Source organism: Peromyscus californicus, unplaced genomic scaffold, assembly GCF_007827085.1.
Source record: "Peromyscus californicus insignis strain IS unplaced genomic scaffold, ASM782708v3 Scaffold_7__1_contigs__length_154581171, whole genome shotgun sequence".
Lineage (NCBI taxonomy): Eukaryota > Metazoa > Chordata > Mammalia > Rodentia > Cricetidae > Peromyscus > Peromyscus californicus.
The window spans coordinates 127,069,788-127,085,711 of record NW_026294595.1 but is presented as its reverse complement, the minus strand read 5'-3'; the positions used below and the strand labels follow the sequence as shown (position 1 = coordinate 127,085,711).

At 47.5% G+C, this 15,924-nt stretch overlaps 1 protein-coding gene across 2 annotated transcripts in view; it reads right to left on the bottom strand.

Annotated features, from left to right (window-relative positions):
* Hck (HCK proto-oncogene, Src family tyrosine kinase) overlaps window positions 1–15,924 on the bottom strand; it is a 50,185-nt gene that overhangs the window by 26,978 nt on the left and 7,283 nt on the right. For both annotated transcript variants that reach the window (XM_052722577.1, XM_052722578.1), the window contains exons 2-5: window positions 6,225–6,342; window positions 2,058–2,100; window positions 1,178–1,277; window positions 317–415 (exon numbers count right to left, since the gene is read on the bottom strand). In XM_052722577.1, the coding sequence (XP_052578537.1) occupies window positions 317–415; window positions 1,178–1,277; window positions 2,058–2,100; window positions 6,225–6,341 (359 nt within the window). In that variant the 5' untranslated portion in view covers window position 6,342. The remainder of the gene's footprint in view (window positions 1–316; window positions 416–1,177; window positions 1,278–2,057; window positions 2,101–6,224; window positions 6,343–15,924) is intronic.

Here is a 15,924-nt window from a genome sequence, read left to right as displayed (position 1 = left end):
CTCCTTCCAGAGCCCAGGTGTGAGAGCTCATACTCAAGAGGGAGGCAGATAGTGCATGTGCAGATGACCAAAAAACCCAATGTTCCTTTTTGCCAGTGGGATATGTTCAGAAAGAAGTAGAAACAGGCTTCTTGGGAGCCATCTTGGACAGGGTGTTGGGACAGGCCTCCGAAGCCTGAAGCAAGAGAAGAAGCAGCCAAACCAAGAGCCCCAGGAGGAGGGTGCCAACAGGGGAGAGATCGTGCAATGGTGCTGAGGTGGGAGCCGGCCCGTTTTGCTCAGGCCACTTTCTGGAAGACAGGGATAGAACACTTACTCCTCCGTCTCCAAAGAGTTAACACGAGCCACATAGTTGCTTGGGATGTAGCCTTCTTTACGGGTAGCCAAGGATCGTGCCCTCCACCACTCCCCAGACCTAAGGAAAAGGAGGGAAAGAAGGGTCAGTGGGTGCAGGAACCCTTCAGTCCCTTGTGGCCCCCACTTAGGCCTAGAAAGCTCACCCTCCCCACACTCAGGAAGCCAGGAGGGTGAGGCACAGGGCACCCAGCATGTGCCTGGACTAGGGTAGAAGAGCTGATAGTCTCCACAGGAATTTGGGGTGAAGTCTGTCCCTGAGTCACAGACTACATCCTGGGTCTTTGGATCCCTTCTCCTTCCTGGACTTTTATCCTTGGCTGGACTACCCTTACCCAATCCAGGACCTGTGTCCAGGAAGCACTCACATTGATTGGTTCAGCAGGGGTCCAGAGGAGAAGGCTCTGGGCTCAGGGTTTGACTGTGCATGGCCAGGTCCCACTCTGGGATCTCAGTACAATCTGAACTCTTGTGGCAGCCCGATGCTGAAAGCTGTGACCATCCCAGGTGGGGAACTCAGAGACCCCGGGATGTCTGAGTGCAAAGCCTCCTGAAGGGGCCAGGCCTGCAGGGACACCTGGAGCCCAGTCACAGGAGCCTTAGGAAGGCTCTGCAGAGAGCCTGCCTGGAAGGGGACAGTCCCTGTCACCGTTTCTGTTACCTAAGAGGTGGCAAAGCCCTCCTCCTCTGTGGTATGCACCCAAGTTCTCATCTGTCATTTACTGCCAGAGTTAGACAGGCTCTCGGGTTCTTTAATGATGCAGAGCAAGAGTGTAGCTAAACCCCGCAGGTGGGTGTGTCTTAGGGCCAGGCTAGAACTCACTCCTCCAGGACCACCATCTGGTCTCCCTTCTGGAAGCTGAGGTCTTCACGGTGAATGGCCTCGTAGTCATAAAGTGCAACCACAACGATGTCCTCAGAGCCTGCCAGGGAAGGAGATGCCAGGATGAGACCCCGTGCCGGCTCCCAGCACCCCACTCTGGACCCACTCCTTTGCCTGTCTCATAGATGACTGAGTAGCCTCCAGTGCTGGGTGTGATGCTGGTTAAAGTCCATAGGACTTTGTCCACATCACTGGGTGACGTTCTCGAAACACAAGAGCTCCGGCAACGGACTCAGGAGTAATTCAGAGGATACTCAAGGATGGAGTGCTGGTTAGTTTTCACCAACTTGACACAAACCGGAGTCACTTGGGAAGAGGGAACTTCACAGAAAGAATTGCCCAAATCAGATTGACCTGTGGGCAAGTCTGTAGGGCATTTTTTTTCTTGATTGATGGTTGATGTGGGAGGGTCCAGCCCCTAAGGGCTGTGTTTCCCTTGGACAGCTGGTTTTAGATATATATAAGAAATATATAAGAAAGCAGGTTGAGCAAGCAATAAGCGCTGTTCCTGGGTGATCTCTGCTTCAGTTCCTGTTTCTACCTTCCTGCCGAGTTTTTGCTCTGACTTCTCTCAGTGACTGACTGTGATCTGCAAGTTGTAAAATGAAATAAACCCTTTCCTCCCCCAGGTGCTTTTGATCATAGTGTTTTCTCACAGCATCACAAAAAAAAAAAACAAAAACAAAAACAAAACCCTTAAGCCAAATAAAGAAAACCAAACTACTACAGATGTTTTTGACTTTTTCCCACCAGCTACAACTCAGAACCCAAGCTAATAGATGGTACATGATGCCGGTGACCCCTGCCTCCAGATACTCACCCTCCACAAACCCTGGGGGCATGCTGTTGTTGTTGCTTGACCCCTGCAGGAAGAAACAGGAAAAGGACATGGGTCTAAAGTATGAGGAGCCTGTATTGAAAGGATATCTAAGGACATCTTGCTCTGGCCCTGGGTCCTGAGAGGAGAGGATTACAGGCATAGGTGGAGTCACGTGGCTTAATAAGGGGCAGAGCTTGCTCAAGGATGGAGATCTCTTAGCTTGTGACCTGGGCCTTTGTCTTGAAATACTGGAAAAGGCTGGATTGCTCCTCCCACAAAGTGAGAGAACTGGACCACCTCAGTGTTTTTGATTGATATCTGAAGGTACCTTGGGTACCAGGTTTCTCGTGAACAGACTTCATCATGCTTGTGGAGCAATCTGAGAGCCCAGTGAAGGAGGCGTGGTCACCAGGGCTGTGGGGCTCTAAGTATCACTTAGAGGACTTCACAGGCATTGCTGAGTGAAAACAGCTTCTTCTGCTATGGTGGTTTGACAGAAAATGGCCCCCAAAGGGAGTGGCACTATTAGGAGGTGTGGCCTTATTGGAGTAGATGTGGTCTTGTTGGAGGAAGTGTTACCGAGGAGACAAGCTTTGAGATCTCATGTGCTCAAGCTATGCCCAGTGTCTCAGACCACTTCCTGTTGCCTGCAAGTCAAGATGTAGGAAACTCAGCTACTTCTCCAGCACCATGTCTGCCTGCACACTACCATGTTGCACCATGATGATAATGGACTAAACCTCTGAAAATGTAAGACACCCCAGTGAAATGTTTTTCTTTTATAACAGTTGCCATGGTCATGGTGTCTCTTCCCAGCAACAGAAACCCTAACTAAGACATCTGCTGGACATTACATTATTGAAGCTGGGCATGGTGGTGCACACATATAATGCCAACACTGGGTGCCAAGCAGCCTGGACTACAGAATGAGATCCTGTCTTCAAAAGTAAGCATACAAACAAGCAAATCATTATATATTTATATCAAACACGGATACATATTTCCTGTGGACACGTCCTTGGTCGTAGATTGGTAAATGCATGAAAAAGTGTTTTTAAATGTCCATATCAAACTGATAATGATTGATGCTTTTAGGGGATGTGTCACTTGCCCAGCTCCGTAATTCATGACTTTTTTTTTTTTTTTTTTAAAGATTTATTTATTATGTATACAGTGTTCTGTCTGCATATACACCTGCAGGTCAGAAGAGGGCGCCAGATCTCATTATGGATGGTTGTGAGCCACCATGTGGTTGCTGGGAATTGAACTCATGACCTCTGGAAGAACAGCCAGTGCTCTTAACCTCTGAGCCATCTCTCCAGCCCAATTCATGACTTTTTATCTTCAATAAGAGTGTGCCTCCTGTCACACATGCCCTTACACGTTCATTTAAGGAAGCATTGAGGGATACTTGATGTTTGTTTTGAAAGATTCTTAAAGGCTCCGAGATGTCCTTAAGGAAGGTGCCTGTGTCATCCAGGGTTTCTCGAACAGATTTGGCCTGGGAACGCCTTCTCCTAGAAACATTCTCTTACTTACCTCCACCTCTGGGCCAGCACCAAGGAGGAGGGAACAGCGTGAGCTCTGACAACTGCACCCCTTCTCAGGAAGGACAACCCAAAGCTGTCCTTCAGAAGCAGGGCTTCGTAAGTGAGGAAAAGACCCAGGGATGTAACCAACTCAGGATGTCACCAGTGTGAGACATTTGTGTAACCACAGGCTGTGTTAACAGAGGTCAAAAAGGGACGGGGGGGGGGGGGCGGCCATTGCATTATTTCCTCTTCTCAGGAATAGTCCTATTCTGAGCCTCACACTCGGAGAAGGACACGTAGGACAGAAGTCTAGGGCTCACATCCTGAGAAGGCTCAGAGGGGTGGACCTGGGGCAAGCTTTTGCCTTCACAGTGGGCTGTCACTGGGTGAAGCGACTGTATGCATTTGGGGCAGCCTTGGGATAAAGATTATGTGTAACTGACCTCCCTTAAATAAGGAAGAACTTTTTTTTTTTTTGAGACAGGGTTTCTCTGTGTAGCTCTCACTGTCCTGGAACTCACTCTGTAGACCAGGCTGGTCTCGAACTCAGAGATGCACCTGCCTCTGCCTCCAGGATGCTGGGATTAAAGGTGTGTGTCACCACCGCCCGGCTGAGGAAGAACTTAAAATATTATTGTGTGTGTTCTGTGAGTGCATGGTGTGTGAGTGTGGATGCCCCTGTCATGGTGTGCATATAGCTCTCTCTGTGGCGTCACTTCTCTCCTCGCACTTCTATGGGGCTTTGACTCAGGCTGCCAGGCCTGCGATGCAAGAGCCTTTTCCCCAGACCCACCTCACAGACTTAGGAAGAGCTTCTTAAGGGACCAACAGATGAAGGGATGCACTCCACTTTGGGAGACACTAAGAATGGTGGGCTCCCTCACCACTAGCAAATGAAGGGAAGGACCAAAGGGCTGCAAAGCAGACAGAGCTCCAGGTTTGGAGCTGAAAGGCCCCAAACTTGATGGCTTCCCAGGTGCTTGATCTCCTCACCCCAGGACCACTCAAGTTCTTTGGATCTGAGTCACCCTGATGGTGAGCAGCATCCTCCTGCTTCCCAGGCTAGGGTGAAGATTCTCAGGGACACACCCCTGCTCCTTGTGCCCAGAACAGAGTGGGTGTCTAGAGAAGAGGGCAACAGTTACACCTCTTATGCTGCTGTGATTACAGCCATGGCCGTAGCTCCCGTCATCCCTGCCGTTGAGCTCTGAGATGCATGAGCCTATGGGGACCGTCACAGTGGCTGTGTGGGACCACTGTTACCCTAGCACCACCTCAACCACAACACCCAGAGTGAGTGCTCACCTCTGCCTCAGCAGCTCTTGATTTTGTGCTCTTGCTGACCACATGGTCTTTGTTAGGTCATTCTTCCTCCGGGGCCATGCACTTGTTCTGTTTTGTTGGAGCAAGATCTCTCACTGGCATAGCATTCTCTGATTAGATTAGGCTGTCTGGTCGGCATGCCTCTGCCTCCTCAGTGCTGGGGTTATAAGCATGTACCACCACACCTGGCTTCTTTTCTTTTCTTCCTGTCTTTAAACATGAGTTCTAGAGATGCAACTTGGGTTCTTGCGCTTGTGTGGAAAGCACTGAATGGACTGAGCTGTCTCCCACTTCCTGTAATATACCTTCATTTTATTGACTGCTCTCACTGATGCCCCTACAGCCACTGTGGGGATCTGCATAGGCTCATGCATTTGAACACTCGGCCTCTAACTGATGGTACTGTTTGGGAGGCTGAGGAGGTGTGGCCTTGCTGGAGGAAGTATGTCACTGGGGGTAGGTTTTGAGAGCTAAAAGGCTCATACCATTTCTGATTCCTTCTCTATGGCTCAAGATGCGAGTGCTCAGCTGCTGCTCCAGTCGCCGTGCCTGCCGCCTGCTGCCTCTGCTTCACCATCATGGACTCTAACCCTCGAAAACCATGAGTCCAAATAAACCCCTTCTAAAAGTCACCTTGGTTGTGGTGTTTCATCACAGTAATAGAAAAGTAACTAATATAGCCACTACTGCTGGGGTTTTATTTTTGTTTTGCATGTGTGTGATGTACATTTATGTGTGTTCATGTGTATGTAGATGCACATCTGTGTACAGGTATGTGTGTACGTGGGTGCACACATGTATGGAGCCCCTGAAGTTGATGTCTTCCTCCCTCCCTCTCCATCTTATATATTGATGGGAAGTCTATCTAGCCAGCTTACTCTGGAGAGCCTGTGTCTCTGCCTCTGAGTGCTGGGATCGTAGATGCTACTGGGGATCCAAGCTCTGGTTCTCACACTTGAGCAACAGTACTTTATCCACTGAGCCATCCCTCAGCCCCTACTATTGCTGTTTGCTGCTCCCCTTGCTGGAATTGCTGTTATACTTTTGTCAGGCAGATGGACAGCCATGCTGCTGCTGTTGTACTGCTGTGGACAGGGTCCAGGTTCAAGGTCCACACCTGACTTGATTAAGAGGCGGAGACCTGGGCCAGGCCCTGGTTGCCACATAAGAAGCAGCTTCCATGCCTAGGGAAGCATCCTGGAAATGGCTCACGGGTTCCATCTCACCCAAGTTCACTTCACTGGGCCAGGGCAGGAAAGGGTTTCAAGGCCCTATGGCAAGTGCTGGATAGCTCCCTGGGTGCCCTACTCACCGGCTTGTTGGAGGGCGTGGGATCTGGCACATACACAGGACCCTTCTGATTGGTACTTGGTTCTGTTTTTGAGACCTTGCTTCCATCTCGAAGGAACTTGGACTTCATGCATCCCATCCTGTAGCCAAAAGAAGGGAAGACAGGAGTCTTCACATCCCCACCCTGCCTGCCAGCCCCGAGTGAAACTGCTTGGGTCCTCAGCTTCTCTCTGGCCCGTCTGCCATGCTGCTTGGTCAGAGCTCACATGGTGTTCTAGTCCTGGGCTCTAAGGACCAGCAGAATGGGGAGTCCACTAAGGAAAATCACAAGACTAATGGAAACAGCATGGCAGAGCTGTGGAGCAGTATGGGGCAATGTGGGTGGTGGGTAGTGTTGGCCTGGGGTTAGGAAACCGAGCTGATCCCTGACCCCTGCACACCACTGCACTTCATCTGTCATCCCCACCCCCATCCCCAGCAAACTCTCTACCCCTCCTGCAGAGTGCTGGAAGGATGGGGAAACCTGTGGCAATGGGAAACACTCAGCTGCCTCTGGATGGCATCCCAGCCCCCGAAGAGCCTGACATGAGATAAAACTATATTGTTACTGTGTGTTAAGTCCCAACAATGAAAATGTATAACATGGCTCAAATAATCCAGAAAAATAACTGAGCATCATACTCCTTGTGTTATGATTGGCTTATAGATCCATCCATCCTCTTTCTCATCCCTCCTTCCTTCCTTTTCTCCTCTTTCTAGTGGGTTTATCTGGTCATTCATTCATTCATTCACTTGTTCATTCAAGTTTACACTTCTTTTTTTTTTTTTAAAGACAGATTCTCCTATATCCCAGGCTAGCCTCCAACTCAGTCATGTAGCTGAGGATGACCTTGATCTTCTGATCCTCCTGCCTCCACCTCCCAAGTGCTGCCAATTACAAGCATGCAGCATCACACACAATTTATGTGGAACCCAGGACTCTGTGCATGCTGGGTAAGCACTCTTCCAACTGAGCCCCATTCCCTGCCAACATTTATGTTATTTTTCTAAAACCATGAATAAGACAGGCCAGTTCACGTCCTCTGGAGCTCAATTGGAGATGAAAAGGAGACACAGACAACAAACTAGTGAACAGGAAACTGACATGACGAATTTAGTGACAAGTGTGAGGGCAGTGGTACAGAGGATGCTGTAGGGGACAGCTGGGCATGGCTCTGGAGACAGAACAGCTGGGGAAGGCCTCTCTTAGGTGACATTAGCCCAGGTTTCTGAGTAATACAACTGGCTCTCTGAAGGTAGAGTATGGCAGGTCGCAGAACCAGCAAGTGCAAAGGTCCTGAGGTTAGGATGTGCTTGGAGGGGTGGACCTCTCCAAGCAGGAAAGGTATGTGCCAAGGCCACCATATCTCACAGGCCAGGGAGGAATTAGATTTTACTCTAAGGAGGTGGGAACCGTGGAGACTTTGGGGTTCAATTTGTGGGTTTTTTTTTTTTTACTTTACTTTTATTTTCCAGACTGGCTACTACCCCATTGAGCTGTATCTCCAGGGCATCAGCTGTACTTTGAGATGAATCACTGGTTACCGGGAGAAGTGTGGAGGATTATGGAAGCAGTGCATGGACCCTGTGAGGAGAATGCTGTGATGTCTGGCCATGGGTAATGGCAGCTCTGAGGGACGTTAGGGGGGATAGAACCCTACCTCTTAGAGGCAGACCACTCCAGCTTTGCGGCTGTATTAAGAGGAAACACATTCACCTGTTTGTTTTGAGACTGTCCTGCTATGTAGCCCAGGCTAGCCTCAAACTCACATTCTTCCTGCCTCAGCCCCGTAGTGCAAGAGCTGTAGCTGTGTGTCACCACACCTCGATGCTGACCTAGTAACTGGAGTCAAACCTTAACTGTAGGGAGCTAAGGGCATCGCTTGGCGGTAGAGGGCTGACTTAGCATGTGTGAGGCCCTGGGATGGGGACCCAGAGATGGATCCCAGCACTGTATACTCAAAAACTTCATCGCAGAGTGGCCGAAGAGTTTCTTCCCTCACGTGTTTGCCGAGAAAACAGGCTGCCAGTCACTATAGGAGGAAGTGCCGGTTTCCCGGCACTGCACGGCTCTGGGCCAGTGAGAGAGAATTCGGCGCCATTGTGGCCACGCGACCCAAACACACTGCATCTCGTCGGATCGCAGAAGCTAAGAAGGGTTGGGCCTGGATAGTATTCAGGTGGGAAAATTCAGTTACACTTGAGTTGCTAAAGTCAGCCTGGGCTACATGAGATCCTGTCTCAAAACAAACAATTTAAGTCTCAAGCAAGAGCAAAAAACAAAACAAAACAACAACAACAACAAAAACAAAAACAAAAAAACCCAACCCAGTATGAGTTCTTCTATTTACCAGTATTTGTCTATCCTGGGAGAGAACACATTCAGATTCCTGGAATGCTAGATCATTAATCTGAAATTTCATCACAATGAATCAACTGCTTTATAATTTAAACCTGAAACCAACATCTCTTGATTTGTGAGAAAAAGCCCTGGGAAATTAAGCGGCATCTTGTGTGTGTGTTTTACATTGCATAAGATCACAGTACACTGGCATGTTTTGATTGGTCAGAGGAACTGCTGTGTGAGGAAGGGCAGCTCCATCCCCTGTGCATGGGCAGTAGACAGATGCAGCTGTGTGCACCAATGCAACACGGATGCCTCAATCACAGAGTGCATAGTAAGCATCATTTACAAGGATGATTTACATATTCATGAAGATCCCACCTCAGGCCCCTCTCAGAAAGGATGGTGGGGTCCTCTTTTTTTTCCTTTCTTTCCTGGTGCTGTGGATGGAACCTAGGACAGCATAAATGTTGAGCAAGAGCCCGACCACTGAGCTATGTCCCCAGCTTGGATGGCAGGCTCTGTCCCATGGGGTGGGGGGGTGTCTAAGGGAGCTGACGGAAGTGAAAGTACTGGGCACAGTGAACCCCACAGAAACCTCAGCCCTAATATTTCTATTTACGAGCAAATGTGCCACGAAATGGGGGGGTGTGGTGGGAGGTGTGACTCGGTGTAGCACTTGCTAGGCATAGAGGAGCCTTGGGTTCAAGCCCCACTCCCTACCAGATCCGAAACAAACCAGTGGCTTAGAGGCAAGGGGCGTCTGCAGTCCCTTTGGCCAGGAGCTACAGCCACCACACACAGCAGGAACTTTTGAGACGGAATTCCCATCACCTTGGAGCAGGTGCGCATGCACCACAGCATGTGTGTGTAGGGGCTTCAGGGCACAGCCCTGGCAACTGGCACTCCCCTCCACTGTGTTTGGAGACAGGGCCTTGTGAAGGAGTATTCCTGGAAAGAAGCGGTGTCTACAGAGGCGGATTAACCGATTAGATCCCCAGTGATGTTCAGAGGCTGCAGCCCAGCAGGGCCAGAGCCTAGTAACAGCTGCGCCTAATTACAGGCTAACTTGAGTCTCCTAAATAGCCATTCCTTGACCACCTCTAACACCCTGTGGCTAACAGATAAAAACCTTCTGCAATGTATTGACTTAACAAAACCCTTCAATTTTTCCACCAACTGAAGGGTTAAGAAAGCAAGCCGACAGCATCTGAAGCCTACAGTGGAGATTCTCCTGCTTTGCCGTAACCACCTAACTCATGCTCCCCCCGGGGTATTTAAAAAGTGTCTCAATTCATAATTCTCTTTGTCTCATTACTATAAAAAACTTCATGAGACTGCTTCATGTTGGAACATGGAATTTGGGATGACCTAATCTGCATTCCTGACTATGGTCACTCAGCTCCAGAATAAACTCACCTCTTACAAAAGGGATGTTCATAGCCTCTTGTTCACTGCTGTATCTGCCAGGCTAGCTGGCCTGAGAGCTTCAGGTGACTCATTCTCCTGCCTCCACCTCCCATTCTCCCATAAGGGCACACGAGGATTAGACACATGTGCTGCTGTGTCCAGCCTTATGGAGTTCTGTGGATCCAAACTCAGGGTGTCAGGCTTGCTGGTGAGCATTTTCCTGCTGAGCCATCTTCTAGTGACTGATCGCCTGCTCAGAGCACCTCGTTCTTTACAGTGAGGTGTCGGGATATGGCTTTCGCTCCATGGATCAAGCTGAGCAGTGAAATCTGAGCACACAGAATGGCATCTCATGGAGAAGCCACTGGTGGAGACTGTGGTAGATTGGTTATGGCCTGGAGTGGGATGTGGGGAGTTTTGTTGAATGGAAGCATCTTTGGCTTTAGAAGATGATGGGGGTTGTGAAGGTGGATGATGGCAACGGTGGGTACATTATGAATGCATTTAAATGCCACTGAACTACACATTTAAAATGGTTATGGTGAGAGATTCTGTGTTACATGTATTTACTGCAGCTTGCTTCTATGTCACATATATCATCTCTCTTCCCCACGCCTCCCTCCCTTTAGGCTTCTCCATCCCCCCCCCCACCATACATGTATATGCAAATTTATATCTAGATTCTGTATTTGAGAGAATACATGGTATTTGCCTTCCCAAGTTCGGCTTATTTCACTTAACACCTTCAGTTTCATCCTCTTTCCTAAAACCTGCATAATTTTATTCTTCTTTATAGCAGAGTAATACTCTATTCTGTATACCTATTTCTTTTTCTTTATCTATTCAGTTGCTGATAGACCTCTAGTGGTTCTATTTCCTGGTTACTGTGACTAGTGCAGCAATAAACAAGGATGTGCAACTGTGTTGACCGACAACCCTTTGGGTATATACCCAGAAGTGGTGCAGCTGGGTCAGACGGTAGCTCCATTTCGAGTGTTTTTGAGGAACCCTCATATTGATTTCCAGAGTGGCTGCACTAGCTTACACTCCCATCAGCAGTGATGGAGGTTCTTTCTTCACATCCTCACCAGCATGTCATCATCTTTTTGTTTTCGTTTGTTGAGACAGGCTCTCATTATGTATCCCAGGCTAGCCTAGGACTCGTGACAATCCTCCTACCTCCACCTCATTTGTTTTCCTGATGACAGATTGGGTGAGAGTTTTAATTTGCATTTCCCTGTTGGCTAAAGATGTTGAAGATTTTTTTTTCAAATACTATTGGCCACTTGTATTTCTTTCTTTGAGAAATGCCTATTCGGTTCATATCCCACTTATAGATTTGGGTTCTTGACATTTAGCTTTTGCAGTTTTTAATATTATAGTTACTAATCACTTTTCTGACTTATGGCTGGAAAATGTCTTTTCAGTTCCACAGAGCAGAGCAATTTCACACGCGCCCATTCATAATTCTTGGAGTCCTTTACAGAAAGTCCTTCCTGTGCCTCTGCCTTGAAGTGCTTTGCCTATGCTTTAACTGGAAGTTTCATGTCTTGCATGAGGGTCCATTTCAAGTTGATATTTGTACAGAGTGACACATATGGATCTAGTTCCATTCTTTTACATGTGCATACTCAGTTTATCAACTGTGAGTTTCAGCGTTAACCATCATACCTTGAACAAAGAAACTTCTCTGACGAGACCTGGCACTAATCTATAAGTAGTTTGGTGTCCATTAGCAAAACAATAGTAGTATGTTCACCCCTGGAGCCTATGAGCTCCCCCAACTGTGGGTTCTTGGCCAGGTTCACAAAAGAGTAGGCATGCGTTTCCTTTTGCAGAACAGGTTTTAAATCCAATAATAAAGTTCTTGGTTACTCCTCTACCATTTATACCATTATTGTCCCCATGGCTATAAATTGTCACCTAGACCCAGAAAAACAGATATCAAATTTTCTCACTCACACGTGGGTCCTAGCCCTGAATCTTTAAACTTGTATGTTTAACTTGAAGTGCCTGTAGGATCCAGGAAACTAGAAAGGGGTCATTGATGGGAAGGGGAGAAAGAAACGCCATTGTGAAGAACAGCATTGGGATTTTGATGGAGGATTTTGTTGAAACCATACATTGCTTTCAGTAACACAGCCATTTTCATGGGTGTGCTAACCCTGAGCGTGGGGGTCTCTCCATCTTCCAGTGTGTCTTCTTCATTTTCTTTCTTTGGTGTCTTGAAGTTTTTCACTATGGAAGCCTTTTACCTCTTTGGTTAGATTTATTCCTGGGTGTTTTTAAAAAGCTGTTGTGAATAAGATTCTTTTTCCTGATTTAGTTTTCTATAAGTTCATTATTCAGATATAGGAAAGCTACTGATTTTTAATGTTGACCTTTTGTCATGCTAGAGCAGTTTAGCTAGAAGTGCTAAGAGTTTTCTGCTGGAATATACAGAAGCTTCTAAGACCATAAACCAGGCATGGCAGCTGATGTCTGTAAACCCAGCACTTGAGAGATTGAGCTGGGAGGATCACCATGAATTTGAGGCTAGTCTGAGCTACACAGAGAGTTCAAGGCCAGCCTGGCACTACAGAGAGACCCTGTTTCATAAAATGCACAAAGTGGGGGCTGGAGAGATGGCTTGGTGGTTAAGAGCACTGACTGCTCTCCCAGAGGACCTTAGTTCAATTCCCAGCACCCACATGGCAGGTCACACCTGTCTGTAACTCCAGTTCCAGGGGACCTGACACCCTCACACAGACATACATGCAAGGAAAAACACTAGTGCACATAAAATAAAAAAGAAAAAAAAGAAAAAAATGTACAAAGCAAACCAAATTAAAACAAACAAACAAACAAACCCAAGAGTATAGGATCATGTCATCAGCAAATAGGGATGATTTGAGCTGTTCCCTTTCTATTTGCGTTCCTTTTTCTTGTCTTATTACTCTGGCTAGGACTATAAGCACCACACTGAATAAGAGTGGACAGAAGAGGCACCCTTATTTTGTTCCTGATTTGGGAGGAAATGCTTTCAGTTTTTCCCTTACTTAATGTCATGTTGGTTGTTAATCTGTGGTATAAAGCCTTTGTTCTGTTGAGGACTGTTCCTTCTACTCCTAGTTTCTTCAGGGTTTTTATCACAAAGAGATGTTGAACTTCATTAAAGGCATTTTCCGAATCTGCTGAGATGCTGGTGTGAGATGAGCTTTGTGTTAATCACACATAGAATTATTTCACATTTACTGACGTGTGACTGTTGAGCCATGCTTGCATCCCTGGAGTGAAACCAACCTGGATGTAGTGTACGGTTTGTTAGGTGTGCTGAATTTGGTTTGCAAGGGTTTTATTGAGGTTTTTTTTTTTCAACCATGTTTGTGAAGAACGTGGCTGTGTGTGTCTCATTTTGCATCAGGGTTAAGCTAGTTTTGTACTGTGAGATTAGTTCTCATTCCTTTCTATCTTATGGAACAGTTTGAGGAAACACTGAAATCTGAGACCCCCAAATGTAGCGGAGTGAAGGCTGAACCTGGGAATTTGGGTCTCAAGGTTTTGCCGCAGACTGACTGTGAGCCTGGACGAGTCACCTTGTCACCTTCCCTCTCCGATTTTCATTTTCATTTTTTAAAAATGTTCTTATTTTTTAATGATTTATTTATTTTTTATTTTATGTGCACTGGTGTTTTCCTGAATATTTGTCTATGTGAAGGTGTCAAATCACTTGACACTGGGGTTACAGAGAATTATGAGCTGCCTTGTGGGTGCTAGGAATTGAACCCCGGTCCTCTGGAAGAACAGCCAGTGCTCTTAAATGCTGAGCCATCTCTCCAGCCCCTCATTTTCTTTTCTGTAGTTAGGAGGCACTTGCTTCTCAGACTGGACTTGAGGTCTCCTGAGACAAAGCTGTGACAAACTTTTCAAAACCTCCACATGAACATTTCTTGTCTAATGTGGTTCCCAATCAGGCACTGAGAGTGGAAGTAGCCTCCAGTCCCACACTGACTCAGAACTGTTGACTGTGTTTAGGACAATCCTCTAGCCCTCTCTACTCTTAAGACGCCTCAGTTCTGTAGGGGCTCCATGGGAGAGAAAGAAAAAAGCCAGTTATTCTGGCTGGCCATTTCCCAGCGCTATAATGCTGGCTGCAGGTCCTCTCAGACTCCAAGCCAAGGAGAAGGCTGGGACTGCTTGAGCATCCTTGGGTTGGGCATGGGATTCTGAAAGCATTTATTCTCTAGCCCCACCTTTGCCAAAAGCTCACTGTGTGGCCTAAGACAAGTCTCCATTTCTCCAAAGTGAAATGAGACATTTTTCTGAGGGAGACGACTGTAGTTTCTTCCAACGTAGGGCCTGTTTGCCCCTGTTAGCAGCAGCTCTCCAATTTTCCTCTGTGGACCCCTCCCTCAGGCTCAGTTCATGGACTGAGGTAGCCTTGACTCCAGTCTTCCGCATTTTGTGGAGGTACAGGTCTGTGACCAAGTTGGACTAATCAGAGCTGTAGCCACAGAAGCCAAGTTGGGTGTGACTCAGTTCTGACCAAGGAGCATCAGTCTGGGACCTCTGTCTGGGAAAGATGTTTTCAGTAGCCAGAAAAAAGCCAAGAAATAGAGACATCCAGACTCCCAACTCAAGTGCAACCTGGCCTGAAGTTGGGGTCTTGTGGGCTTTCCAATAACCTCCTCTACTGCTTGGGCCAATTTGAATTATATTTTTGCTCCTTAATACCATACATAGAGTTCTGCCCAGAACATAGGAGATTCTTAGGAGGGGTTGCAATGTAAACTCAAGAGCAAATGGCTGATTAACTTCTCTGATAGCAGGCTTTGGTAATAGAGAAGTTAAGCTACTAGAAGTTAAGCTCACAGACGGTGAAGATGGGGAATATGGATCTTGTCCAGCTGGAGGCACTAAAGCCGTAGCTACCTAATAAGTGCCTGGCCTTTGAGGGGCCCACCATGCAGGTTTGAGGATCGAGCACATTGTGTTCTTCTCTCTACAGGTCTTACCATACATAACTGTAACCCATAGACCAGAATTAGAAACCCATTCTTCAGATCAGAAAATGAAGGCTCAAAGAAGGGATTCCTGTGTCAAGGAGCAGTGGCAGGGAGAATGAGTTCTCTTTCCTCTTGTTCCCCCTGGGGTCAGCAACAAAGGCTACTGGACAAGGTGTGGGGGAGCAAGGAACCCAAAAAGGAAGCTCAGGGAGCCAGCGACTACTGTGGGCCCGTGGCTTACAACTGTCTGCTTAGAGGAACTTTCTGTTCTTGGAACAGCTCAGCCAGGGGGCTGGGGCATCTTTCTAACCAGAAGTTCCTTTCTAAAGCAGTTTTTGGGGTACAGTGTCCCCTCAGGCATCCTGGCCACATTCTGAGAGAACCACCTTTGCGCTATATGACTTGTCTCTGGTGGACATTTGGGGGGTCACGCCTCACTCCTCACATACCTCCTTTTGGAGACTTAGCTTCCTCTGGCCAAGCTATGAGTTTCGTGCATACAGGAAGAGTCTTGGAGGTCCAGCCCTTCATTCTCAGGTGAAGTAAAATCTCCAGAGAAGATGCACAGTGGGCCCTGGGTCCCCTGAAAGCCAGGGACCCCACCACCTAGAGGAAGACTCTGACTTCTGCTTCCAAGAGTGGCCCAGCTGGAAAGTTGGTAGGAGATGCTTGAGCCCCATTGGCTGGCTCAACTGCCAATCAAATTCTTAGGACTTCACCCTTAGGCTGTTGGTCAGCCCCAGAGATCTGCAGCATCTGTGAACTTCCCTGGGATGTTTTTCATCTCATTTTATCTGTCTTGAGGCCAGTAGTTGGAGAAGTACAGGATGAGACCTGAAATCACTTGGATAGGAATCTCCATTCTTTCTCTTAAAAATACAAGAGTTCTTTAAAATGTAGCCCAGAGGGCTGAAGAGATGGCTCAGTGGGCAGAAGCACCTGTT